Here is a 27,240-nt window from a genome sequence, read left to right as displayed (position 1 = left end):
GGGGCACAGTTGTAGGATGCTGAGAAATAAGAGTGAAAACTCAAGAATCCCAGTTATTACTGCAATCGAGCAGTCTCTTCTGCTTCGATTGCATGGAAGGGAGCACCAGTGTGGAACTGCTAAAGACACAGGACTGGGCTCTGGCATGAAGATGCCTGCTCAGCTTACCGGGCAAGAAGTCACACACAGGAAGAGTCTGAACCATCCAGCCATTCCTGTCTTATGCTGGGAAGATAAACACTTTAAGTCTGCTTTCCAGGTGTGCTGTTAAAATAGACTGCTGTATTCACAGGAAGGGCTCTGCAGTCTCAAGCTGGGTCCCAGCTGCGTGGAGCAGAAACAGCACACAGGCACAGCATGCCCGTGCCCAACGGTCATCCATGTGAACAGATACCGCTGGGCCCAAAGGAATCCCAGTCCAGTCAGACGGTTGGCTGGGCTCCACATCTGGCAGAAAGTGGTCACGGTCTAATTTCAGTAAGCAAAACAGGGATTTTCTTCCTCCCACAAGGACATGGCATTCCTGTGGTGAGCCATGTGGATTGCACGAACGGCCCTGTCAGCCTCCAAGGCCAAATCAGAAGCCAGCCTGTTTCAGGCCCACGACAGAGTCAGCCAAGGTACCGGTGGAGAAGCTCATGGCAAATTACGAATTATACCTAAGTGCTGGAATAAACCAGCACACCGGGGCAAGAAAATAAAGGTGGAAGGCACCAGGGGGGCATCATCTTTAACTGGACAAGCTGCAGGAGAGAAACAATATGCCTCAAGCCCGAAAGTTAAGCGATACGCACACAAAACAGTCTTTGACATTTCAGGTTTTATTATTTAATTTAGTTTTCTTGGAAAAAAGACAATAAGGCAAAAAAACCCCAAAAATAGAATTGCAGGGATATTCTCTCTCCCCCCGACTTTCTGTAAAGCCTGTCATTATTCTATACAAGGAAGTGACAGCCTCCACCAGCTGCAAAAACAGGCTTCAAACAGACCAAGCAGCAAATAGTGTAGAGATCCCACCCAAAGCCCCCTTTCTTTCCTTCCCATGGAGCAGCACTGCTCTTGCTGCTGGGAAGGGCAGGGCCCATGTCTGCGTCTCTCCCAGCCAGCAAGATGACTCACCAGCAAGCAGCACTTGTCGCCTCTCACTCCTTCGGAGGATAAAGTTTGGAAGTTAAGGAACAAACCAAAAGAAAAGAAAACAACGCAAAAAAGAAGGGTGAAACATACACACGCGCACACGCACACACACAGAGAAGGAAGGCACCTCATTGTGTGATTCTTCGCCAAGGACAGGGGCTTACTTGTAGCCTACTCCCTCCCACAAGCAGGGGCCTAGCTGGGGCAGCCTCTGCGCCCTCTGCCACTGCTGCACAGTGGCAACACCTTTTTGACCTCAGAAGCCAGCTTGGCAGCTGTGATTGGTGCTGTCCAGGACTGGCTTAGGAGAGCCCACCATCTCCCTATTTCATACTGGAACCAAAGGACACCTGGGCTTGTGCCTGCACAGAGTGAGAAGGCTTAAGACTGATGCCTTCGAGCTCTGGCTCAGCATCAGGAAAAGCTGATTTTGAAGGTAAGACAAGCCGTGATTTAGTATCACGCTTTCAGCAGAGCACCTCCCTGATCTGGGGGCCATGGAAGGAGACAGCAGGGTGAGTGTTACAAAATTGGGAGCAAACCAAAAGAGCCAGGGGGGAGTGTGGAAGGAAATCAGAACAAAAATTAGATCTCTCTCTACATATATATAATATACATATAAACAAGTGTGTATTAAGCCAGCGGTTGCCTTAGGCCAGGATCTTTAGGCAGAGGGGCTCTGTCCCACATTGTTGCTTCCCACCCAAGTGCACACGGGGCTGAAGCCTGGTGAGAAGGATGGATCTGAGAAAGGAGGATGGTCAGTTTAATCTCCTTCCCCCAGAGGGCAGCTCGTGCTGCCCCAAAAGAAGGTTCCCCCCACCCACCCTGCCCCAAGGCATCACCAGTTGCTTTGCCACCTGTGCAAACCAAGAGACATGAGAGTCCCTGGAAAGAACTGGTTCCCCCTCCCCAAAGCTGAAGAGAGGATTGGGAAGAAGGAACGAGAGAGCAACCTTAAAGGAAAAAAACAAGAGGAAGTTCCCTGTAACCTTTCCCAGCCAATCCTTTGGTGCAACATTTGTGGTCTGAACTTGCCTATCTTATCTGAAGGTGGCCATGGGGTGGAGGCGGGGGCGATCGATGCAGCACAGCGCTGCACCCCTCTTCCTCCCCAAAGTATACATGACTGAGAGCTGAGTGATATTCCTGTGGTGGGGGAAAGGAAGGATGGAGTCTTCTACTCCTACATGTCGCCAGCCATCCAGGAATCCAGACACCACCCTCAGCGTCAATTAGCTAAGGCAACCCAGCCAATCACCACTGCTGGATTCTGCTTTGGGTGATTGATTCAAAACAAGTGATTGGTTAAGACAGACAAGATTCGGTGAGGAAAGCACTAGGCAGGAAGTCACATGATCAGTTGCTCCCCTCCATCCTCATTTCACTACCTTCTCCTTCCCATCGTCCTTGTAAAAGTCCTGCTGCTTGCTTCCAGCTCAGAAAATATCGGGGCACATGCTCCAGTCCTGTTTTTCTTTGCTCTCCCAATAGCCTCCCCGGTACACATGCGCCACCTCCTTGGTGTCGGGATCTTTCTTCCGCTCAAACCACAATGCCTTGTAGGGATCATAAAGAGTTCCTGCAAGGAGGGAAGAGGCAGCAGAGGAGAGAGCTGTGTGTGAATTTTCAGATCACGAACGGGGGAAAAAAAGGCACATAACTGATATTACCCCCAGGAATGAAGAGCCATATCTTCCCTCCTGAGGGGGAGCCCTTAGATGAGTGCATGCTCTGCATGCAGAATCACCCAGGTTCAAACTTGGGCACTTCCAAGCTGAAGGGAGATCAAGAAGCAGGTCTAGGAAAGGCCGCCCAACATATGAAAGATACTGCTAGCCAAAAGCAGGACAAGATGAAGCAGCCGTTGGGCCGGGCAAGAGGAGGATTCTCATGTCCCTGCTGCCCTGGAAAACCCAGTGAAGGGCCAGTGGGGCAAAACTCACCATCCTCTGTGGCCTTCATGGCCTCGGCTTCTCGTTTTTTGCGGGAGCTGCGCTGCTTCTCCTCCAGGCGCTGCTTCTCTGCATTGGCTTCATCCCAGCGCCCGTTCTCCATGAGCCGCTGGTCAGGCCGAAGCCTGCTGTCTGTCGGAGCAGTGCCACTTTCTGGGGCATTGAGAGTCAGAGCCAGCTCTGAGAAATAGTACATGTTCTCAGCATTCTTCCTGCAGCAAGCGGAAAGAAACAGGAGCTGGAGGCCTGGCTCTGACTGGCACCCCAGCTGACAGTCCAGTGCAGGAAGGTAGCATTAGGCTTGCTGTTAGGTTGCAGGAAGGAGATTCAGGCACACCTTGGACCATCAGGCCCCTCAAGGGGTCAAAAAGCTAGTACTGAAGTCTGACACTTGAGGGTGGTTCCATGTCAAAGGAGAGGGTCTATAGCTAGACTTGAATGGGTAGACAATAGCTAGTGACTAAGACTGCAAGTGCACGGAAGAGGAGGACGGGGCTGGAGTTCAGTTCCCAGGGGCTGTGGCTTCCATGCTCTGCATTCTTTGGCCCATCCTACAACTAGCAAAATTACCACCTTCCCCACAGCACACACATTCCATAAACTCTCTCAATTCACCTTTTGCAAGGAGGGGGGAGCACACAGCACCAGAACAGGATGCTGGTACCATGATCACTGCCTCCACCCTGAGATTCATCCTTCCAATATGTTTTCCCTCCCCTCAACTACAGCCAGCTGAACCGGTGCTTGCACCAGCAGTCTCCAGTCAGCAGAGCGCCCAGCCAAGCCACCACAGTAAACTGGGGCAAGCCAAGCTACCTCCCTTACTCACGGGAGTGGATTCCTCTTCCACAGCAGGACCCTGCTGTCCTCGGCTTCGTGTGCTCTCTGCCGGCTGTCACCGCCGTTCTCCATGCTCGGAATCACCTTGAAGCAGTCTATCTTCTCATCCCAGGTGCCCAGCAACATGAAATGCACTTTGCCTGAGGGATCTAGCACCTCTCCGGTGACCTGTTATGGAAGGAATTTAGGAGGGGCATTGGACACAGCTCTCATTACGACACCAGATCCGGTTTGGCTTGCTACTTTTTGGTAGAGTTACACACAAATCCAGGGAAAAGAGGACAAGTGTGTTAGCTTCTCCACATGGAAGCTGAAAAGTCCTCCTTGCTCTTCTGCCAAGACTGCTCCCCACTGTGCTGCACCACGGGCTTTGTAGTGGCTGTAATGCATGCAAAAGTACTGGCCAAACCAGCCAAGGTCACTGCTGCGGATGTAGCCTTTTGTCTACATACAAGACCCCTCTTGCTACCAAGCAGGTGCTTCCTTCTTTCACAGGTGGGCCTTCATTGGTTTTTCCAGCCCACATGAGAATGATTAGGGCACATCACCTCTTACCTTTCTGGCCACATCTCTTGAGAAGTAGCTGTAAGGAACAAACTTGAGAATGCACTTCTCATTGGTCTTGTGGTTCAGAATCTCAATCTCACCAGACTGGAGGCAGAAACAGGAAGGGCATTATCAAAGCAGGCTCCACACCCATTACATGCTCGCTAACATTGTTCTGTATTTAATGAGCGGTTCAGCAAAAACAGCCAGTGGATGAGAGGGTTGCAAAGTGGCTGTCCAAGGTCTTGGCCTCCAGCACCGCCATCTGCAAGCACACCTCTGACTGCACAGAACTCACACACACTTGTGACTCACCTGGTCTATCCACAATTTGCCCACAATGATGTTGTGCACTGTGGTGGTGACCTTTTTCCATGTGTAGTGATTGCCAGTTGCATGGAAGATACAGTGGATGGTACCTAGGAAGAAAGAGATGGTGCTGCAAACAGTTCCCTACGGCTGGAGAGTCCTTGGTGGGTTTTGGTGCCTCTATATGTAAGGCCTTGGTTTTAATCCCTGCTCAGCTATGCATGAGCTGAGTTTCTCTTGGCTGGCCATTATAACAGTTCCCTACACAATGCCCAAAGCAGGGCTGTTATCACTTTGAGTTTGAGGGTTGAACTCCACTTTGGAGAAGCTCTTGGGGGTCACTTTCTAGTGGCAGGAGAGACCAAAGGCACAAGGGGGCAGATTCAACAATGCCAGCACAATGAAGTGCAAAGCTCTTTCTTACTGCCCGTAATTAAGTCTTAGGAGAGGCATTCCAACCTTTCAGAGTAAGAGGAAAAACTTCACAAGTCTAATAATCCACCAAGCAATGCGTGATCAGGGGAAGTCATTATGACTATTTGGAGAACCCCAGAGGATCAGATTCCCCACCCCAACCTGAAGAATGATTGTGTTCTAAATATCTCCAAGGGATGCAAGCAAGGAAAATTCACCAACAAATGCCATACATGACAAACACTTATCTACAAGGGTCTCATAACCTTTCCAGATATTGCAACTTCAGCTAGGAGAAGGCTGGAAAATGCAGGGTGTATATGAGACAAGGAGCACAGGTGGAAGACAGCCATGCTCTCCTAGCCACTGTGGTGGCAAATGGTGGCAAAGACTCACCAAGTGGCATGATTGAGAGGTATTTGCCACGGAACTTGCTGGTGATTTTAATCTCCTGGCGAAGGGTCCAGCCATGCTTGGAATCAGCGTGATGCGCAGCAGCTGGTGGGTGGTGGCTCACCTTGGAGACACAACAGAGAACAGATAAGGAAGAAGGGCCTAAGCCCCCACAACCAAGTCCCCCAGGAAGGAGGAGGGACCGCACAGAACCCAAAGACAAACTGACTAGGATGCTAATCACACTCACTTGGAGAAATATCGATTGAACTTGGTTTGCTTAAGATGGGAAATTTCTAGGAAAGCCCTCCTTGAATCAACAATTTCTGCTATGGATTAAAACAAACAAACAAACAAACAAACAAACAAACCAAGGCATCCTACTCTTCACCTGTTCACAGATGGAACGGTAGCCATTCTCTTCCAGCCGGTCTAGCTCAAAGGTTTCCCCTAAAAGAGGGTTGAATGGCTTGCTAGTGCGGAAGACAGTGGTGGAGTAAGACGACACAGTAAAGGCAGCCACGTAGCAGAGCTGCTCCAGGGAGCTCTCACACTTGGCTGCCCGGTCCAACAGGTCGTGGTATTCCAGGTCTTCTGTGAGGCGCTGCAGCATCGATAAGGGTTCGTTGAAGTTAACCTGGAGGCCGAAGAGGCAGAAGATCATCATCTCAAGGACAAAGTAGGTGGTGCAGGGCTTGATGCGGGAAACACGCAGGGGGCTGCCCCCACATCTCATAGCACAGAGTGTGGGGCTGCACCGAGTCATTCCACCTCACCCTTGGGACAAGAGGGGGAGCCCTACCTTCTTTCCCCCTGGGGCAATGGGCAGCAACTCCCGGGTCCCATGTCCCAAAGAAGGCCCAAGAGACTCACTGGCATAGGGATCTTGGAGAGTTCCTTGCCAATGCAGTTCTTCATGATGCTCCACAAGTTCAGGCTGTAATTTGGTTTGTAGGGAATTCGAGTCCTCTTTTCCTTCCTGGTGTCTTCCACCTGATGCTTATACTTTGAGAAAAACAAGAGACCAGTCAAAGCCAGGTGAGGAATACATCAGCTGGCCCACGAACCCTGCACAGTCTTCTAAGGTCTTTTTTACTTCACCCAGTGCATATAGTTAAACAATCTACTCTCAAATACCCCAATCTAGTTCTTAGGAGGAGGTTAGCTAAGCCTGCAATGGCTGCCTTCTTACACTCCCAAAGAGGCAGAACTATGGATTACAAAACCAACTCTGGGCCATCATCAGACTTCGTTTTCCCAGCCTTCAATGAGGTATGCCTCAGGATACACTAAAGTCCTTCAGGGTTGCATGAGAAATAACAACCCAAACCAGGAGTACAGAACATGATCTTCCTGGAGCCCTAAGTTGCCACCTCCCCGCATTCGTGAATGTTGAAATGCTTCTTCTCAGGCTTTGCAGCTGGCAGTAGGACCATCAAGATGAAACCTCTTGGCCCTGCACCAAGACCTTCAGTGGACTGGCCCTGGGGCAGGAAGCAGTTCATCACCCCAGCCAAGATCTTCAGCCCTTTTGTTAAAACAGTCCTCCTACTCACAATCTGCTCCCCATCCTCCATTCAGACATGCCTCATTTAGCAGGAAGGACTGTGTAGGGCAAGCTCTTGGGTCCCTCTAGAAGCTTCCAAAGGGCACATGTTCCAGGTATTTTCCTCTGTGGAGCCCCAGTAGCATCTGGTGGGAAGGCTTACATCCCTCTCCCTCCCCTCAATTCAAAGAAACAGGCTACCTGCTCATCAAGACTGATGTCACTGCTAGCACCACTGATGTTGCTACCTGTTCGTCTAAAGGAATGAAAGAGACACACCATGAGAAAGAGAAAACAAGAAGGCACAAGTCAAGGCACTCTCCTAGCCAGAAAAACACAATTCAGAAAACAATGCTACCAAACACCATCAGAGCAGGAACATGGCATCTAGCTTGTCAGGGATGGAAATCAGCAACCCTTTGGGTACCTTGGAAATAACCAAGCATCAAACACTCAAGTTTTAGGCAACCAGGACCATACAGCTTGACTTGTAAAGTTCAAGGTAAGCCATAAGCCCCTTAATGGGCTGGAGAAGTTACTTTCAGGAGTCCGCGTGGAATAGAGCAACCTCCCTTAGACCAAGTCAGATGCTAGGTCCATCCAGCCTAGTATTGTCTTTACTGACTGCCAGCAGCTCTCCAGGGTTTCAGGGTGGGGTCTTTTCTAGCCTAACCCAGAGGAGCTGTAGGCTGAAGCCAAGACCTTCGGCATGCAAAGGAAGTCCTCTGCCACTGAGCCACAGCCCCTGTGACATGGCAGTTCCCCCAGTTCCCTGCCCTATTTTCCCACCATTATCTTCCATTATTTAAGAGTTGCTTTATAATTAACATAATCTTAGAGTGACAAATAGACAGAAAAGAGAAAATATTAGAAATAACAAAAAAATCAAATTAAAGAGCCCGTCAATGATTCCAAAGAGCACATGCAACTATACTCGCATCAGCTAATTCAACAAGCAAAAGAACCAGGATGTAGGGCTAAAGCTCTAACAGAAACAAGAGTCCCCGTATGCAAGGAAAAAGTCATACAATTTCTGACATCTCAGCCTGTCCACTGGGGGAACTTTCAGGAGGGAGGGAGGGTGGCAGGGGTGCAAGATAACTCATAGCCTGACCTCCTCTTCCTGCCACCAGAACACCCCCTTTCCCCCCTTCTCCAAGGCCAATTCTTCAATCTGAGACAAGCAGGGCAGCTCTCTCCTCACCAGCTGCTGGGTGGGAAGCACACGCCAGTTCCCCCTTCTGAGCTCAGAGCACTGTCTCCTACCTTGGAAGAAGTTTTCCGAGCCATCCAATGGTCCCTGGGACACTCGGCCAAGGACCACAAGATTTCTAAGACAGTAACACCTCTGGAAGTGTTTCCTCGACACCCAAAAGATATTAATGTAAGTGTCAGGCAAGCCTCTCAGGGGACAGTTTTCCATAACTGGGGACCGCAACAGAGAAGGTCTGATCTCATGCAGCCTCTGCTGAGGTTCCAACTGAGAGGGACACAAAAAGGGCCTCTGTTGATAAGGTGTGAGTATGTACATATGCAAACACGGGATCCTTTGGGTTCAGACTGTAACTGCAGTAAGGACTGGATCCCCTGTGTGCAGGGGGAGGGAGGGGGTGCCTTGTCTGCACTGAGCTTCACGTTTGCTAGTCCTCATCTGCCTCCTTATTGCTGCCAAGCCCTGATCCAGTCCACTGCTTCACCTGGATCAGATGAAAAAGGGAAGCCAGAGCTGTGCATCAGCAGTGCACTGATGACAAGATACGTACCTCAAATCTCTGGATTCCCCCACCCACCCAGCAGTTTCACATGACGTTGTAAAGTGTCTGGGATAAGATGGGAGCCTGCAGGGCCTGGCAACACCAGTGCTTCAGGGATAAGCAGAAATCCCCCAAGTGCTGCCTTCTGGTAATGGCGATCCCAAGACAAGCAGAATCAGTGCAATGCAGTACGATCTGCCCCTAGAAGGGCAACAAGCGTGGGCTTTGATTATCTCAAGGAGCTGCCAGTCAGTGTAGACAACAACAGGTTTAATGGATCGGTTACTCTGCTCAGGATCAAACAGCCTCATGTATTCAAGTTACTACTTCATGCCTCCCTCTTGCCTTGCATCCTCTCCCTGTCCTCCCCATTCTGAAAGCCAAGGCAACAAGATCACACACACAAGCTCACACAAAAAGGTGTCCAGGCAATCTGTTTCAGTGCTTTGGCTTTCAGCCCATGCATGCTAGTTAGCCACTTCTAGTCTATGGCCCATGCAAGAGAAGCAGGAAGGTACCATGAGGGGGACACCTCCATGGGTTGAGCATTCCCAGTGCCAAAAGCCGAGGGCTGTAGAGCTCCTAGTTGAACAGGGGATCACTCACTTGTGGCCCATGCTATCAGGCACGGTGATGATTTCAGGAGCATCAAAGAACTCATTGTCATCATCTTCATCACTCATATCTCCCTTTGACGGGCAACATCGATCTGTAAGAGTAATGGGTGCTGATGTCACTTTCTTTGGTTGTGATTATCTAGTACAGGGGCAGGACGCCTTCTTGAAGCCTGAGGACTGAATTGGATCTGCAGAAGCATTTGGGAGCTGTATTATCTTGACTCTGCATGCGGCCAAAGGCACAGGGTAGGTCCAAAAGCAAAAGGGAAGGGCCCAAAAATACAGAAGATAGCAGCATAAACTAGCTTAAACATCATCCTCCACTAACATAAAACTTAGTACTAGTTACATCTGGGGGCATTTTGTTACCCCAGACAAAAGCACCTTAGGCAAGAAAAATGCTGCATATGAAAGACCTGGCTGAATTTTCTGCCCCTAGCAGGAAGTTTCAATCAGTGTCTGAATGGCTTTCACCTTTGAGCAAGAAATATTCCCAGAGGCTATGCATTAAATCTGTCAAGAAGTGCTGAACCTACAGACCATGGGTCCTCAAACTAAGGCCCGCGGGCTGGATCCGGCCCGCCCCATGGGTTTTGCACTCGCTGGGCGCAGGTGTGGCTTGCTTGCAGGAAGATCATTTTGGACTTGAATGGAAACTATCTCCTCGCGAGCAAGCCAGCACCTCGCCCCACATGCTCCCCCCATCTCACCTCACGTGCACACGTGCCCTGCCCCCACACCAGCCCATGCCTCCCCGCCAGCACCGCCTTGGCGGCCCGCAGCCAACTGTCAACTGGCCCTGTTTAGAAAGTTTGAGGACCCCTACTATAGACTTGCTCTGCATAAGAACAGTCTGGCCTACACATTTTAAACCAGCAGAAAAGAATTCATTGAGGGAAAGAATTTATTTTATTTGCTGGAAATTTTAACTCAGACCCTTGGCTTTCAAAAGAGACTATAATGATCTGTATCTGACCTACTTCTGTTCCACTCTTTGGGGTATAAACATACCCCACAAAACCACTTTCATGCAAAATTGGGGACTTAAGTTATCTCTGCCTTTGTCATCCCAGGTATGTTTTTCCAAAAGAAAACCACAGAAGGCAGGAGATTGAAATATGGGCATTTTTTTTGACTAGGCAGATCTTGTCAATATCCTAGAACAGCGGTGGCGATCCTATGGCCCATGTGCCACAGGAGGCACACAGAGCCCTCTCTGTCGGCATGTTAGCCAAGTCACCCCAGCATCACCCCAGCCAAGCATCAGATAACTGCACACACAGGGGCCATGCGCATGCTTGGAAAGCAGTAGCGGTGCCAGGTGATGACGTCACAAGCTGCAACTCATTAGCCGTGACTTGTCCGGGCTTTCGCGTGGTCGGTCAGTGCACTGCCAAGGATATCTACATATTTTCTTGGACTGGCTGCGAGATGTTTTTCCCAAACTAAAACCTCAGTATTCAGGTTTTATTGTAGTGTTGGCACTTTGCGATAAATAAGTGGGTTTTGGGTTGCAGTTTGGGCACTCAGTCTCTAAAAGGTTCACCATCACTGTCCAAGAAGAACTCAACTATAGGTCTATTTATGCATAAATAACACAACAAGGGGCTCCAGAACTGCCAAGAAGCAGGATGAAACTTTTACTGCTAGTAACTAAAGCTCAGGAAATGCATTCCAGTCTTCAGGGACCACTGGAGAACACTGGTTGTTGAGGGAGGCCAAACAGGCCATCTAGGGAATCTTGGAGGAACAAATGAAGAGCCTAAGAGGGCCAAGTTTAGTCTCTGGGCCTGAGGTTCCCCACCCACTGCCTGTTAGTTTGAGGTCAAGCAGGACTAATTTTGACTAGTAGAACACAAGAGAAAGGGAAGTTTCTGAGGAACCCCCAGCTGCCAGGGCATGGTTCGTGACATGGTGGGGGCTAAAGTTCCCAGCTCCTACCTTTAGAAGAATCCATGTTGCCGGGTGCATTGGCTGGTAAGACGGTGGCTCCACGGAAGGCCCTTTCTAGGTGGTTGTGCTGCTTAGCCAACTGCTCTAGCGTCTCCTCCAAGCGGATGCGCTGGTCCCGCTCATACTGAAGAGATTTCTGCCACTTTTTGCTGTGTGTCTGGGCCAGCATCAGGAAGTCTCGGCAGGCCTGTGAGGAACGGATGCCCAAAAGAGGCAGAATTAGACAACACTAAGTAGCCAAACGCCACTTCTTTCCTGACTTGGGCCAATAGTTCAAAGACATCTCACTGACCAACAATTCACCGGTGTCTGCCTGCACCCATACCTGCCATCCCAGTGGGACCACTCCAAGTTGGTCACTTCTCTCTGCTGCACAACAGGGGTGGCCCAGATCAAACTGGACCAGGATGGCTTCTGCTGCCTCTGCTCTTCAAATGGTAAACTATGGCATCTCATTAATTAACCACTCAGAGAGTCTCAGCTATTGGGCAGTGTATGAATGACTGAGAAGAACTGTTGGGTAACATGTCCTTTGGAGTTCATCAAGGCAATTCTGCTATTCTGTCCCAGAAGCCCACTAAACCTGCTACCCCAGTCTCCTAGCAACTTCAGAAATGCTATGCACTTGAACAGATGCTCAGGGACACATGGATAGAGGCTATCTGTCTGTGAAAATCCCAAGGGAGTATTCCTTACCCAGGCAAGGGTAATGTTTGCACCATATGCTGCAGGAACCTCACCAGCAGATATATTTGTGCCAATCACACAGATACTGAGTGTGACCATTTGATTACAGCACTAACACTTGAACTCCACTGAGAATCAGGTGTTTGATGTTATTCTGACTTGATTAATCATCCTAAAAGTAAAATAGGGGGGAAATTATCAAGGAAAGGCAGGGGGAGAACATTGGCAAGCAGTGCTAAGGGACAGGAATGTGAAGACTAGGGTCTGTAGATAGGGACAAGGGTGTGATGGGTAGGAACATCCTTGCATGCCCTGCTCTAAATTCAGAATATTTTACAGAAATATTGTATTTGAACATCTAGGGGAACAGTGCTTCACTAGCCTTGCAACCAGAAAGGCTAAGATAAATTAAAATGTCTCCCATTCTGGGGGAAAATCCTCTGGATATCTGGCAGTGCAACTGCAACTATACAAAACTACAAAGTGGGTAAGTAAAGAAAGCACAACAGTGCTCTGGAGGAAGTAGAGAGTTGTGTGTCTCCCTCTTTCACAGGATTGGGAGCTGAATCACCCTGTAACACTGAATGGTGGGATATCCAGGCAAAAGGAAGTACTTCTACATTGTGAACAAAGGATTTCCTTGGCAATATGTCATGATGACTTGGAAATCTGAGTGGTTTTAAAGGGAGATTCATCAAATTCACTGAGGATAAAGCTACCAGGAGCTGCAGTCCTGGTGGTTCTTTGCTACCTTCAGTACAGGAGGCAGAATGGCCCCCTACACCAGTTGACAGGGGACACAGACTGAAGGGTGCTTCGCCTTGTCTCACTGGCATGGCTGGCAGCTGCTGAAAACAGGATGCTGACTAGACAGGTCTGATCCAGCATGGCTAATCTTATGCAAGAACACTGCTAACATACACATATGGTCTATTAGTTTTGTCAACAGAATGAATGCAACGTCCAGACTAGGCTATCCTTTATTCCTAGATATATACCAGCCTATTTCTCACCTTTTTATCTTCCCATTTCGCACCCCCTGTGAGGCTTTTTGTATAATGCTGGCAGAGGAGTGGGGAGGTGCAAACCTGGTTGACTACAAGCTTTCTAAAATGTAATTTCCATTTCATTCCTTGAGCTATCCTCAAGTTTAAAGCCTTTTGTAGTGTAAACTGCTTGCTGCTAGTTAAGGACTTTTTCTGAAAGGGCATTGTGATGTCATTCCATCTTCAAAGAACAGTTTGCTAATCTTGTATTCAAAACATCACCTGGTAGCCATGGGCAACCAAGAATTCCACAAAGATAAGCATATGGAACGCCATTTGGGCCAATTAATGGACTGGCAGAAGTGGGACAGATCACTTGGTATGCAGCTGTTGTTTTTTAACTAGTCCCTGCTCACCATCCAAGGCCAGCACAGAACAGGCTGGAAAACTAATTTTTGTAGGTTGATTCCCCCATTAAAGGAGGGCTTCAGGTTAGGAGTCCAGCTTGGTTGTAGCAGCTGTTGCTGTTTTCAGCCATTTTGAAAAACAGCTGACAGTTATCAACTTGGATTTAAGTCTCCAAGACTGACAGATTACCTGCAGATTATGCAGAATTCTAAGTATGGTATTTAAGAAATATACCAAATCAGAACACCAGAATGCTATTTTACAGGTATCTGTATACATTCTTTCTGCACTTTCTGAATTAATCCCCTTGCTTCATAGTTGGTTGTCTCAGGCACATACAATGCCCTGGCCAAAACATGCCACCTTTTCAGAAACCAGAGGTACCAGCCATGTGATCTTCAATCCTAAGAAAAGTTATATTCTCTAGTCCTCAATATAATTCTTCTAAAGACCTTTTCTTCATGATGCCATTTTATTCATTTCCTCTGCTTTCCCCAGTTTTAAAAATCTGATCTGATAAACTGTTTATCGATTTGGAATTCTGTCAAGTTCTTTCCTGAAGGTTCCAACTGAGTTATGGTTCTAATAGCATGGTGTGGCTACACTGAGTATCAACCGTATTACTATTACTACTAGTAGTAGTACTACAACTACAATGCATTTATATCCTGTCTCTCTTCCTCTTGCGAGGAACCCAAGATGCCTTACAAAGTTCATTTTCTCTGCAAGTTATCCTACAACAATAATTCTGTGAGGGATCTTGGGCTGAGAGTGAGCAACTGGCCTAAAATCACCCAGTTGGCTCCATGGCTGAGTGGGGACCAGAACCCCGATTTCCCATGTTCCCAGTCCAACACTCACCACCACACCACACCGGCTCTCACAGTACATACAACTACACGGGGATTCAGGACAAGTAAGAATTTTGCTTGCAGGTTGTTGATGGTTTTGTTTTAAAAAACCCAACAAATAAAGGCTTAGATTGTGCTAACATGTATAATGTCAAAGGTCCCTTAAGCATTCGAGAGCTTAGCAACACAGCATAACATACCACACCTCTCTTCTCAGTGGAGGAAAACGCCATAGTGGCGTTCAGGGATCCTGTTCTGGCACTCCGGTTATATTACCAATGCATGGACCTGGAGCATGGCAGATGCTTTCTACTAGCCAGAGCATTCCTCCAACAAGGCAGGCTCACAGCCTGCACCTGGAAGTTCACTTACATTGATCATGGCATTGGAAGTGATGCGGAAAAGCGTGGCGCGCTCATTGACTTGCTTGATCTTCTCATTGCTCTCAGCAGGCAGCTTGAGGGTCTCCAGCTCACTGAGGGAACGCTGCAGAGCGGTCCCGTGCTTTGCGATCAAGTCATTGCAGGTACTGAGGTCTTCCACCTTGCTGGAAAGGGTGCGCAGGGTGTTCTGCAGCTCTGTCTTGTCTGTCTGCGATACAGATTCCTCATCCCCTGAATCATCTGTGAGGAGCAAGCTCCAGTTGTTAACACCTTCAAGCCAAGGCCGGAACCCGCCCCCAGAACCAAATGCGTTATCACACTCCTTCGTTCCCCAACAGTGGCTGCTTTCTTAACAGGAGACATAGAAGAGATAATTTAAGGAAATGGGTCAGATAATCAAAGAGCAAGGTCAGAAACAGATGCTCAGATGCTCTCCAGATGCTTTGCAGTACAACTCCCATAATCCCCTCGTATTGGCTTTGCTGACAGATCATGTGCATCCTACTGGTACAGCAGGTAAAGAAGCCTGGTGCATATTTTCATGTCAGTTATAATTTGACTTATTTTCACATGCAAAATTAACTCTATGGGGACATCTGGAATTAAAAGATTGGCAAGAAAATGTTTGATTGGCAGATATGGATGGACTGGCTGATTTTTGGTCTTGATAGCTTCCTGCCATTTTCCACTTGGTCAGCTAACTATTAATTGCCATCCACAACTGAATGGAAATACCCACAGTTGAAACATCTATAAGAATCCAGGTTTCATGCTGAGTTTTATACTCTCAGAGCTATCTGTGTTACTGGAGGCATAGATTGAGGCTACACTGGCCTATAGTTCATGTATATAAATATCTATTAAAGTGAATAACCATGATACACAGGGTCTCAACCAAAAATAGGACTATTTATTTATTTATTTAAAACCTTTCTTTACTGTTGTTTATTCAAGTGAATCTCATGAAGGTTTACTATGATAATGAACTGAAGCAATCCATTTTGCCTAATCAATGGAACACTTCATTATTATCTCTTTTGTAAGGAGTCATGGATCTTAGGCTATGCATAATTTAGCAATAATTGATGTTTCAAGTATACCAGATGCCACAATATCTTTCTGATCAGGGCTTACTTACATCAGCCAATTGCTGGAGGTGCAAGGCAACTAATCCTTCTCTTCTTTGTAAGTTTTGCTAATACCCAATAGCTAATTCCTTTTGGAAGGAGACAATTATTCGGATAAATTTTGTGATGCAAAGTTCTTTAATGTTATTTATGTATTTAAAACTTTTATATGCTGTCCCTTATGCATAGCATCTCAGGACGGCTTACAATCATTACAATATTCAATGATATACATGTTTCTTAATTATCTCCCTATCTCTAGGTATTTAGTGCAAAGCCAACACAAATGGATTTTTCACACTCTTTTTTTTGATAGTTAAAATACTAATTCTACATCACTGGAAGAATAAATGGCTTCCTGCAATAACACAATGGATGGAGGACTTAATAAAACTCTTGAATTTTGAACTCATGATCTGTAGGCATAATTTACAAATTGATAAATATTTAGATATATGACCTATAAAGCCCTAAACGGCTTGGGTCCTGGCTACCTGAACGAGCGCTTACGTCCGTATATACCCGACCACCCCTTGAGATCTGTGGGAGAGTCCCTTCTTCGGGAACCCTCCATGAAAGAAATTAGGAGAGTAAGTACTCAGAGGAGGGCTTTCTCTGCGGTGGCACCCAACCTATGGAATTCACTCCCCAAAGAGGTCCGCCTGACACTGTCATTACTTGTTTTTCGGCGCCAGGTAAAGACCTTTTTATTTAAACATCATTTTAATTGTTAAAATATATGATCTGGCCAGGGCAACTTCTTCTTCCTTCTCTTTCCTCCTCCTATATTCTTTATTTACTTATTTTATACTGTTAATTTTAATTTTATATTATTGTATCTCAGTGTATTTTTTGTATTTTTGTATTTAAGTGGTAATTTATTATGTTCTATTGTATTTGAATGTATCTTATTGTGTTGTAAGCTGCCCCGAGGCTTCGGCAAGGGGCAGCATAGAAATGTAATAATAATAATAATAATAATAATAATAATAATAATAATAATAGGGCTGCCTTTGCTGAAGTTTATGCAGAATTATTTTTAACAACAGTGGTATGTCTTGTGACATACTAATACATAAGGATGCATAACATATGTATTAAGCGCTGCAGATTTCTTTAATTTTTATGCAGAACACTAATATTTTCTTTTACTTTCTTTTTTCACTGTACTTCCTAGGTTTTGTTCTGTAACACTCAATAATTATTTTAAAAGTGGATATACAGGATGGGAGGTCTTGCAGTCTAATATATCTGGAAGTACCACTTTGCTTACCCTGATCTAGATACAGGTACTTCACTAGGGAAAAAAAAGCCCTCCTCTCTTCCCAATTCAGTGGCTGAAGTAAAGCAAAGATGGAAATTCCATCCCTCAGCAGAGCAAAACTGTATACATTGCTTGAAGTGTAGATATTGTTTATTAATTTCATCTCACTTTTATCCCATTTTCCTGAAGAGGGGAACATCTGGATGGCACCAGATTAGGGAAGGCTGTGGTAGGCCACTGTAGATCTCTGACTTATGGAAACAGCAGCAACTGTGAACCCCGACTTTAGAACCAAAAATCTCCAAAGCAGGAATGCAATATAAGCTAATCAAGCCAAGTATCACAGGGCTACCATATGTAGTGACTCATTGTTGAGACCCATGGCTCTGACATAGCATTTACAGAGTTTTCATGTGCACTCCAGTATCTCAGCACTGCTAGACCACCAAACCATTCTCCAAAATGTCTTAAAACCGATTGAGCATAAGCTTGTCAACTGTAATTCCTCTTGGTCCCCCTCCCATGGTGTGCAGGGGAATATGTTTGCCTTTTTTTTGGCAAACATTTTAAAATAAGGACAAGCATCCACAATAATAAATTTCTCTCTCTTCCATTATTTCCTCATCTTAGGGGGCGAACAGAAGGAGGGAGAACTAGACTGAAAATTTAACAGGACTCAAGCAAAGCTAATATTTGCAACTATGAAGCACAGGGCCCTGGCACAATTAATCTTACTGGGCAGCGATCATTTTGTTTTGAGAACACTGAAGAAGTCCTTCCTTGTAAAGCTGCCAAATACTTTGTTACTTTTCAGATCCCAAGCCTTTAGAATATTATGAAAATGAAGCAAACTGTCCAGCACCAACTAATGACTCATTTTTCACTCATTTTCTCTTCTACAAAGAACAAACATTAACAATCCGGAACAAGAAATAATTCAGAGAGGCCCATGGCCGCAACATACTATTTAAGGGCCAAAAGCAGGTTAGAGACAAACATTTATACCCGGGCAGAGCTGTCTAAGGCCCTTCAGTGCAAGATCTTATTTAATACATGAATGGCCATTTAGCACTGCCTTTGGGTGCTTATTTTACCTAATCAAATTTGCCACTTTTTGACAGATGCTTCAACTCAGAGGCCATTAGGCTGCAACACAGAGCTTAGCTGACTGCCTATTAATGATTTGGTATCAATGGCTAGAACATGCATTTGCACTGCAAACAGGAACTCTAAAAGCATCAGAGAAGTCTGATGCTTAAAAATAGGAATCCATTAACCAGAAGCTGCCTGCTAAAACCACAGCAGCCCAGGTGGCCTGTTGCCTTGGCATGCCACACTGCCAAGCACTCAAAGGACACTGAGCGATTTGTGTAACAAACATTTGGTGTGTGGAATAAAACCTTGCCTTAGGGAGCTGGGATCTGAAACAGGATGGGGCAGGAAAAACTGTGAAGAGATATTTACTTTATTAATCCCATGCTTAGCATAGATTGGGAATGGTTATCTACACATCCTTTTTAACATTCAGATGCAGTGAAAGTATGAGATATGACACCGCCTACAAAGGCAAACCCCCAAATCACAGACAGAAAAATGGAGAGAAAAATCAACACGGACTTAACTGAAGTCAATAGTCAACATCTAGGCTGCTTGGGGTGCCCACCTATTTTTCATGTTAATCCCCTTGGATGCTGCGTCCTCCCACAATACACTCCCCTCCATTCCTCACTGCACATCCTGCCCCATTTGTGCTGCCCTGAGTGCCCCCGTTACCTGATTCTGCCAGCATCTTGACTGCTTTGGCCTTGGCCAGCTCCAGCGCGGTGACCCAACGCTGCCTCTCCACTTCTGTGCTGGCCTTCAAGTGGTAGGTCTGCGCCCCTCCATTGGAGATGATGAAGTTGCAGGAGTCTTCCACAGTGATGTTAGCAGTGGCCAGGTTGATGGTTCCACGGCAGGTGTGTCGCATCTCTGCCTTCGACCTGTGGGACAAAATGGGGGAGGGGACAACGCCAGGGAATGAGCGAGCAGGCATACCTGAGGAGCAATCTGAGCCACAGAATAATTAGAAAAGGACACCACACTCCATTCTGAGAACAGGTAACCAGGTCCTTCCCTTGCTTATTCCCCTTTCCTGGACAATGTGGAAAGGAGGGGCAACAATAAAAAGTCCCAAACATGGCTGGATTGCAGCCAGGGTCCCTCTGTTGACAGAATGCTCTGGTTCCGCTCCAGAGAATAGAGAGGGGTGACTTTCAGTGATTCTTCTTCTTCTCCTCCCACTCCTATTTCTCATATTGTTCTGAAGGATCTCCCAGTGCTCCACAGCAGAATGGGAGAGGCTGTGGGGAAGGGGAGAGAAGGGGAATTACTGAAGATCACCTCCCACTTGCTCCACTGATAGTTCCTGCTGGATCAAAAAGCATTTCAGCAGCAGATCAACTGGATACGGGTCTGATACTGTATTCACATGGCCTAGAAAAGTGGGTGCCTGTGAAGTGCTGAATGGGAGGCACCTTATGCTGGGACATTCCAGTAATCCACAGAATCAGCTGCCAGTCTGAAGGCTGACTTCCAGTTCTTGGCAGGAGCAGGAAAGGGGAAAACATGGAGTCTTCTCCTTCCCACTCCAATATTAAATGTTTCAGAACTAGAAGGGGATAGGTGGAGGCTTCCAGTTAACATGGATGGTGATCATAGCAATATACTTTTGGCCCAGTACAAATAGCAGTACAAATTCTATTGATTTCTCTTTCTGATCTATTCAACATACTTCTGGTCTTGCTGCCGCCGCCGCCGCCTCGTTGCTTCAGCTAGTATCCCTTCAGCTTCATGCTACCACTAGTCATCATTTGTGCAGTATTGTAAAGATTTCTAAACATTTTTTTTGGCTTTAGACCTAACAATCTTGTGAGGTAGGTCACTACAATTTGCACTATACGGAAAGGAAATGAGAACTGGTCAAGGCCACACAATGAGTCTTTGGTAAAGATTAATCTAGGAGACTTTAGCTCAAATCCAAAATATCAGACCAGCCTTCTCCAACCTGATACAAATGTTTTAGACTACAACTCCCACCATCCCTACCATTGGCATGCTGGCTCAGGCTGATGGGAGTTGGAGTGCAAAAAGTCTGGAGGGTTCCAGACTGGGGAAGGATGTCTTAGCGGCACCCTGGAGGGAAATGATCATATGTATAGTAATCAGATGTTTCTGGTTTGATCTACCAGCTGAAGAGTTACAAATGACTGAATCCTTCCCCTGACTAAGTATTCCTGCATACAGAGAACTAGGCATTATTCTGCCCTGTTTTCTTTCCAGCATGCCAGTTTTCAATGAGCAGAACTCCCCCACCTACTGGCGATGTACCCAATCATTTACCTCCTCCTCCTCTTCCTCTTCCTCCTCCTCCTCCACCACCACCACCACCTTACAGACTGAAGTGGCAAAGTCCAGGAACAGCTTTACCATGAAGCTACTTATCCAGACATCCTCTTTATGCCACCCCCCCGCCCCAATTTCAACGTGCTGTACCCTACCCCAGGAGGCTGCAACTACAGTATATCACCTACTTTGTCTAACTTAAGTCAATCACACATGCAGTGTGCACACAAAGGTAGGCCCTCTGACACTTCTGTTGGCAAATGAACAAGCCCAAGCAAATGCTAAAAGCTACTGAGCTAGATATTTCCCATTAACTTTCCCAATGCTTGGCAATACTAAAAGAAAAAAAGTGATTTCTTAGTTGACTTCTGCCACCTCCCCAAGTATGAGAAGGGACTCCCAAGCTGGCAGAGCCTCTGAGTGAGGGAGACTCCTCTTCTCCGTTGCTGTGATCGCAGCTGGCAGGCATTTCTATTAATAGGACAGTCGCTTGGACTTCACAGAGCTGCTTGACACTTTCACCAAACCGGCTGGCCTTGCCACACAGGCAGAGTGGCCAGGCGGCAGGAGATTTTACAGTTGATATTAAGGCCCCGCCAGGCCTACAAGAGCATTAAATGGAAAATAAACAGAAGACCAATGCATCTATTATTCAGAATGGAAGTGCTGGGCCTCTCAGAGAAACCATTCACAGCTGTGCCCACAATTGTCCCTCCTGAACTGCAACACTCTTGTAATGCAGGTAAGTATATGTGAACAATAGAGAGGAAGCTGAAGTTTGGCAATGCAGGGTACAAGATTCCTTCTAAAAAGTCCCCAAATGGAGCATTTTTAAACTCTCCCTCAACACATTATAATTATTATTTTGTTTCTATACCAGCCGAAGCTCTCTGGACTGTTCAACACATAGAACACACGTCTGTCTCAACACTGAGCATCAAGAAAATGAAATATTTGGCTGTGGAAAGTCTCCAGCTGATGGAGGGAGACAGAATTTGCAGCAGTATCCTAGGACACCAAGCCTAAAAAAGCAACCACACGTACATTGTTGTACGCAACCTTGAGAAGGCTCCTGTCCTGAAAGGCAGCCAAGAAAGATCTGGAAAATAATGACTTAACCGTCCCTGGAAAGGGGAGGACCCTTTGATGGCAACCAGTAACATGTCTATGTTTACAAGATGTATTCATTACTCTGCTTGGGTGTGTGTATAGCTAAACTATCGATTCTTTATGTATCACATATGCTGTGCATAATGTACACACACACACACACACCCTAGCAGAACATTCTATAGCTGGGCAGGAAGCCATGCTGATTGCGAGTCCAATGTTGATGCAGCAACGTCAACACTGATGTTGCCTCCTGAGCCAGCCAGGCCACAATCTGTTGCAGTCCCCACCTCTCTTGACGCTCCCTGTGGCCCAGGCTGTGCCTGTCACCCTCCAAGGCTTGCAGAAACAATAATGTACACCGTCAGACTACCTTAATGCTCAGACCGGCCCTCCCTGCCGGAGTCAAGAACAAAGTTCTCCCTGTATCGACCTAGTACAAGGCAGAGCCATCTCCTCTCTGCTTCAAGGCTGAAACAGGCAACAATGCACACACCCTGCTTTGGGCTGACACGCACAGACTCCCAGCAAGTGTTGCTGTAAAGGCCATTAGTTTTCAGTTTGCCCCCTGGAGTTTGGGGAGAAAGTAACTGGGTGTTCCTTCCTGCAGGCAAGCTAAGTCCATCAAAGGAATATGAACCTGGGTTGCCAGCTATTCTTATCTTCTCAAGTTTAGTTTCTTTATGAATAATACAGACCAAAGTATATGAGCATGGTTCACAAGCAAGCCACCTTTGTCTGATTTAAAGCATACTTCCGTCTAATTCAGTCCTCTGTGCCAATACCTTAAACAAAAAGGATTTCTGTGCTCCAAGTCAGCCATAGCATGCCTCATGGGATTCATTACAGAGTTCCCCACAGATCTAAAGCCAGCTATAGCAGCCAGTGGTATAGAAAAACCTGCAATTTAGTTTTTCTTGAATGTTCATACTAAGCCTCCACTCCTACAAGCCAATGTGGGGCAGTGGTAAAGAATATGGGACTGATTGAGACCAGGAGAGATCTGGGTTCTATTCACCACTCAGCCATGAAGCCCACTAGGTGACTTTGGGCCAGTCACGGACTCCCAGTCCAACCTACCTCACAGGATTGTTGTTGTAAGGACAAGATTGGGAGGAGGAGGAGAATTATGTAAGCCACCTTGAATTCCTTGAAAGGAAAGAAGGCAGGACATAAATGTAATAAATAAATATAAGGCTCCCTGAAGTTTAAAGGCTCCCCCAGTACATACAAAACCAAAAGATAAATGTTTAGCGGGCTTGATCTCAACAGATCAACAAACATGGACATCACTATCAGAGTGCTTAATGTCACATCATCACAGATGTACAGCTGAACCAGAAGGGCTCCTGAAAGACAATGGCCACTCTGTGACTTTCACACATCACATAGCACAGGAGGACTGAAGCAACCCTACGCTCAACCACACTACAATATACCAGTGATTTAATGCACGTTAGAGAGAATTGTTGTTTGAATTCTGAATAAAGAGGAAGACAAATGTGGTCATCATCCTAATATTTCTACTTAAATGTGGAAGAGGTGATAGGTTATGGTCCATTAGTACCGTACAATCAAAATCTGGCAGAAGCAAAGGGCATTAAGTTACACCCCAATCAGGGAGTCAAAGTGACATGCAAGGATATTAAACAAGATCACTAACTTGAAGGCTAACACTGAAATCTTGTACATATCTACTCAGAAGATACTCCCACTTAGTCCAAAGGAACTTATTCCCAGGTAAGGTATGTGACACACTTGTTTGGAAGCAATTCCCAATGAACCAAGTAAGGTCTACTTATGCATAAGGCTGGAACAATTCCCTTTCTAGGAGCAAGCATTAGTACTTACTGGCAAAACAGTGAGATGGAAAGGAGAAAAATGCATGCTGCTTCATTAGTAGAGCCATATAACCATTCACAACTTGAAACTGAACATTTTGCAGGGCCCAGGTAGCAAGATGACATTAAAACAGTGCAATATCCTCCACATATGTTCAGAAGGTTTTTTTGTGTCATACAGTTTTTATTTATTTATTTATTTATTTATTTATTTATTTATTTATTTATTTAGACAGACAGACAGACAGACAGACAGACAGACAGACAGACAGACAGACAGACAGACAGCTTATATGCCGCCCCCTTCGCATAAGCCTCGGGGTGGCTTACAATCATTAAAATTCCGCATATAAATACAAAAAATACATAGAATACATAAAATACATAAAATAGTGGAAACAGCCTGGTCAGTTTAAAATCAATAAATAAACCTTAACAATTAAAATAGCATTTAAATAAAAAGGTCTTGGCCTGGCGCCGAAAAGCAAATAATGACGGTGCCAGGCAGACCGCTCTGGGGAGCGCATTCCATACGTTGGGCCCCACCGCAGAGAAAGCCTTCCTCCAAGTACTCACCCTCCGAATATCCTTCACGGAGAGGGTTCCCGGAGAAGGGCCTCTGCCGCCGATCTCAAGGGGCGGGAGGGCATATATGGATGCAGGCACTCCTTTAGGTAACCAGAGTATTAGAGTATTATCGCCTAGATACTCAATCCTCTAATAATTTGCTAGCCCCAGAATCCAGTAGGGAGGTCATCATACACAACACTGTGTAATATCTAAATGTTGGATACCTTTGCCCAACTGTATGTGATCAACAGATAGTAATAGATTGATTATATGAAGACTTCAACTTGTTTGCATTATTAAATTCACTTTCCTTTTAAACTAGTTTTTTAAGCAAAAGAGAAACTATAAATGAAATGTTGCTAGAAATGAAAAGTTAAAGAACAGCATGATCTTCAAATAAAAAACCTTAATAAAAATATGATTTTACTATATTATGTATGTCACCCTGAGCACGAGAGTCCGTGGAAGACTGATGAATAAAAGAAAATCAGAACAAATACCATTACTTTGTATCAGTATGGTAACTCATAAAAAATGCTTTCACTAACTCATTCAGCCAAAGGGCCAAAATCATGTTTTGTGGAACTGAGAAAAAAAACACCCGCCTGTTGGAGGTAAAAGGTCTTCCTGCCAGTCAATAACCTTTAAAAGAGGCATTTCCACATTTTAGTATGAGAGAAAACTGCACAACAGCTGGGAAAATGCCAAACAATGTTGGGGGGAAGGGGGTGGGACCAGGTGAAGGGGTCGTTGCCATCTGGGGAACTCCTAAGGGCCAGATTAGACCCCAGCAGAGCTGTATTTGACTACCAGCCTCCTCATCCCTGTCATAAATTAATTAATCTTTCTCCGGATGCTCCTTGCCTAATCTAAGAGGGATGGTGTAACTTGGGAGTCCTGTGCTGAGCAGGAGGTTGGACCCAATAGCCTTCTGGCCCCTTCCAACTCTACTATTCCATGATTCTATAATGAGCTGCTTGGCAATCTTCCTAATTTTTGACCAAAATGCAGTTAACTGAAATAAGTTGCCAGTTTACACAAAAGCATGTAGAAACATAGGGAAGCACACAAGATTTGAAAGAAAGCAGATGAAACCTGCAGATGTTGGATTTCATCTGCAATGACATACACGATTATTTATGTGAAAACACATGGGTGGGGCAGGCAGGCAAGACAACCCTGGAAGTTATGAAGCACTCCATATGCATAATGATAGCTATCTGTTTCTGGATTAGCAGACTCTTGCGGAAGCTGAATCACATGAAGATGAGCTAAGCATTGATGGATTGGGGAGCCCATCTACAGCGAACTAATGCAAGTGGGATGTTGTAGTAAGGGAAAGACTTCACTGTTTAGATTTATTATATTTGTAGTTCCATCTCCTTCTAAGCCTTCACAAAATCTAAGGAGTTCAGGAGAAAATATTGAGTTATTCAGGTTTTTTTCTCCGTAACATTGTAATGCAATAAGGTTAAGAAACTGTTACTTCCACACAGCTACAGCAGAGTTCTTGTTCTTCTAGGTAAGCAACACTGGTTGTCAGCCCTAACAAACTAATAGCTAGGATGTGTTGGCCAAAGAAAATTTATACAGAGGTCCTACCTTCTAGAAGGAATCTAAGGATCTTTGCAAGGCACTTCTTTTCCTGGTTACGTGGATCCCACAGCTAATACTGTCACTGAAACCTTTATCTTTGGAGCATTTAAAAATTCCCTAGTCCTGTAACTGCCACATCTTGCTCACAGGTATTTTACAAACAACACTGTGATTCACAATTGGACTGGTTCCCCTACACGCACACTAACAAGGTAATATTGCAGATAATCTCAAAACAAAGTCCTGAACAATTCAGCACCATCAGAGAAGCCACATCTTGCAAAACAATGAGGGTGACCTGCACCTTTGGGGTGGTTAGAATGAAGACACAAAGCAAGCAACAAAATATTATTCAGAGCTGAGAGGAAGCAATAAAAAGTGAGAAGGGGGAAAGGAATAAAGAAGAACCACTTAGGGTGCGATCCTATGTATGACACACAAAAAAATCCTTTTTGTGCTTAGACACACAAAAGATTCCTGAAATTCCCAGCATTCCCCAGTGAACCATTCTGACTCAGGAATGCTGGGAAATGTATGCCTTCATTATTGTCTAAGCATCCATAAACCCGTTCCCCTAGAGATGTAAAAAAAGGTACAATGTAATGGAGAAGCCAATAACTTGGGGCCTTTTAGATGTGTTGCACTAAAACTTCAGTGAGGCCCAGCCAACATGGTTAATGGTAATGGAAGGTGTGGGTCCATACACAGGAATGACACCAGGTTGTTCACCCCACGAGAGGAGGCGGTGGTGAAGCAAGGCACCAGGCTGGATTCAAGGTCTGGCCATTTGGACGATCCCTGACGCAAGACGCTTCCCCAGACGTGGCTAAGGCACGATGCCCTCGCGCCACGTGGCAGGAAAGGCGCAAGGCCTGCATTCTGGCCGTGGCTGCTGCTACCGCACCACCCACCCCACGGCCGGGGCAAGGGCGGAAGGGGCGGGGCAGAGGTCCCAGGGCAAGAGCGCACAGCCCTCCGGAGGAATCCTGGGCATGACCTAGCAGGCAAAGGGGCGTGGCCAGCCGCTCTACCCAAGAACAGCGAAGGGGGCGTGGCCTCACCTGTAGTAGCTCAGGAGTCCGTTGCTCAGCACGAACCAGCGTCGCTGATACCCTTTGATGTAATTGGTCCATTTGAAAAGCCAGCCCTCGCGAGCAGCTCCGGAAGTGGAGCTAGCCGACCCGGAAGCGGAAGCAGAAGAACTCCCCCCTGGAGCGCCTGTCACCCCCCCTGGGGCCGGTCCCGGGCCCCCAGGGCCTAGTGTTCCTCCTGCGCCGCTGCCTTCGGTTCTTCCGCCACCAGGTCCAGGCGAAGGCAGCGGGGTCGCCGGACCAGGCCCGCAGGTCCCTCCTGGGCCGGAGACTATGGGTCCGCCAGGCGTTGTTCCTGGGCCGGCTCCCATCGCTCGCAACTCCGACATCCTGCAGCGAAGCACCACCGCTTTCGTGAGCCCGAACCGCCTCTGCCAACGGGAGACGAGGAACCGCCAGAGGCTGAGTGCCTCCCTCCCTCCTCGCTTCGCCCTCCCCCCCAACGGTACGCGTAGCGCCGTCAACCAGCCCTCTCCAT

The 27,240-nt window shown here is 46.5% G+C and overlaps 1 protein-coding gene across 1 annotated transcript; it reads right to left on the bottom strand.

Annotated features, from left to right (window-relative positions):
- Nucleotides 1-805: 805 nt before the first annotated feature.
- On the bottom strand, nt 806-27,240 carry LOC123018571 (oxysterol binding protein). The gene is made up of 14 exons (XM_044420786.1): nt 26,733-27,240; nt 18,944-19,152; nt 14,769-15,019; nt 11,453-11,651; nt 9,501-9,603; nt 7,342-7,396; nt 6,468-6,599; nt 5,986-6,231; nt 5,598-5,718; nt 4,794-4,897; nt 4,488-4,583; nt 3,922-4,100; nt 3,084-3,304; nt 806-2,719 (listed from the first exon to the last, which is right to left on the bottom strand). The coding sequence occupies exons 1-14, from the start codon at nt 27,089-27,091 to the stop codon at nt 2,577-2,579; spliced, it is 2,418 nt and encodes an 805-aa protein (XP_044276721.1). The 5' UTR covers nt 27,092-27,240; the 3' UTR covers nt 806-2,576.

This window comes from Varanus komodoensis, unplaced genomic scaffold (genome assembly GCF_004798865.1).
Source record: "Varanus komodoensis strain SLA01 unplaced genomic scaffold, ASM479886v1 scaffold110, whole genome shotgun sequence".
In the NCBI taxonomy this organism is placed as follows: Eukaryota; Metazoa; Chordata; class Lepidosauria; order Squamata; family Varanidae; genus Varanus; species Varanus komodoensis.
The sequence above is the reverse complement of the archived record's forward strand: the minus strand, read 5'-3'. Positions and strand labels throughout refer to the sequence as shown.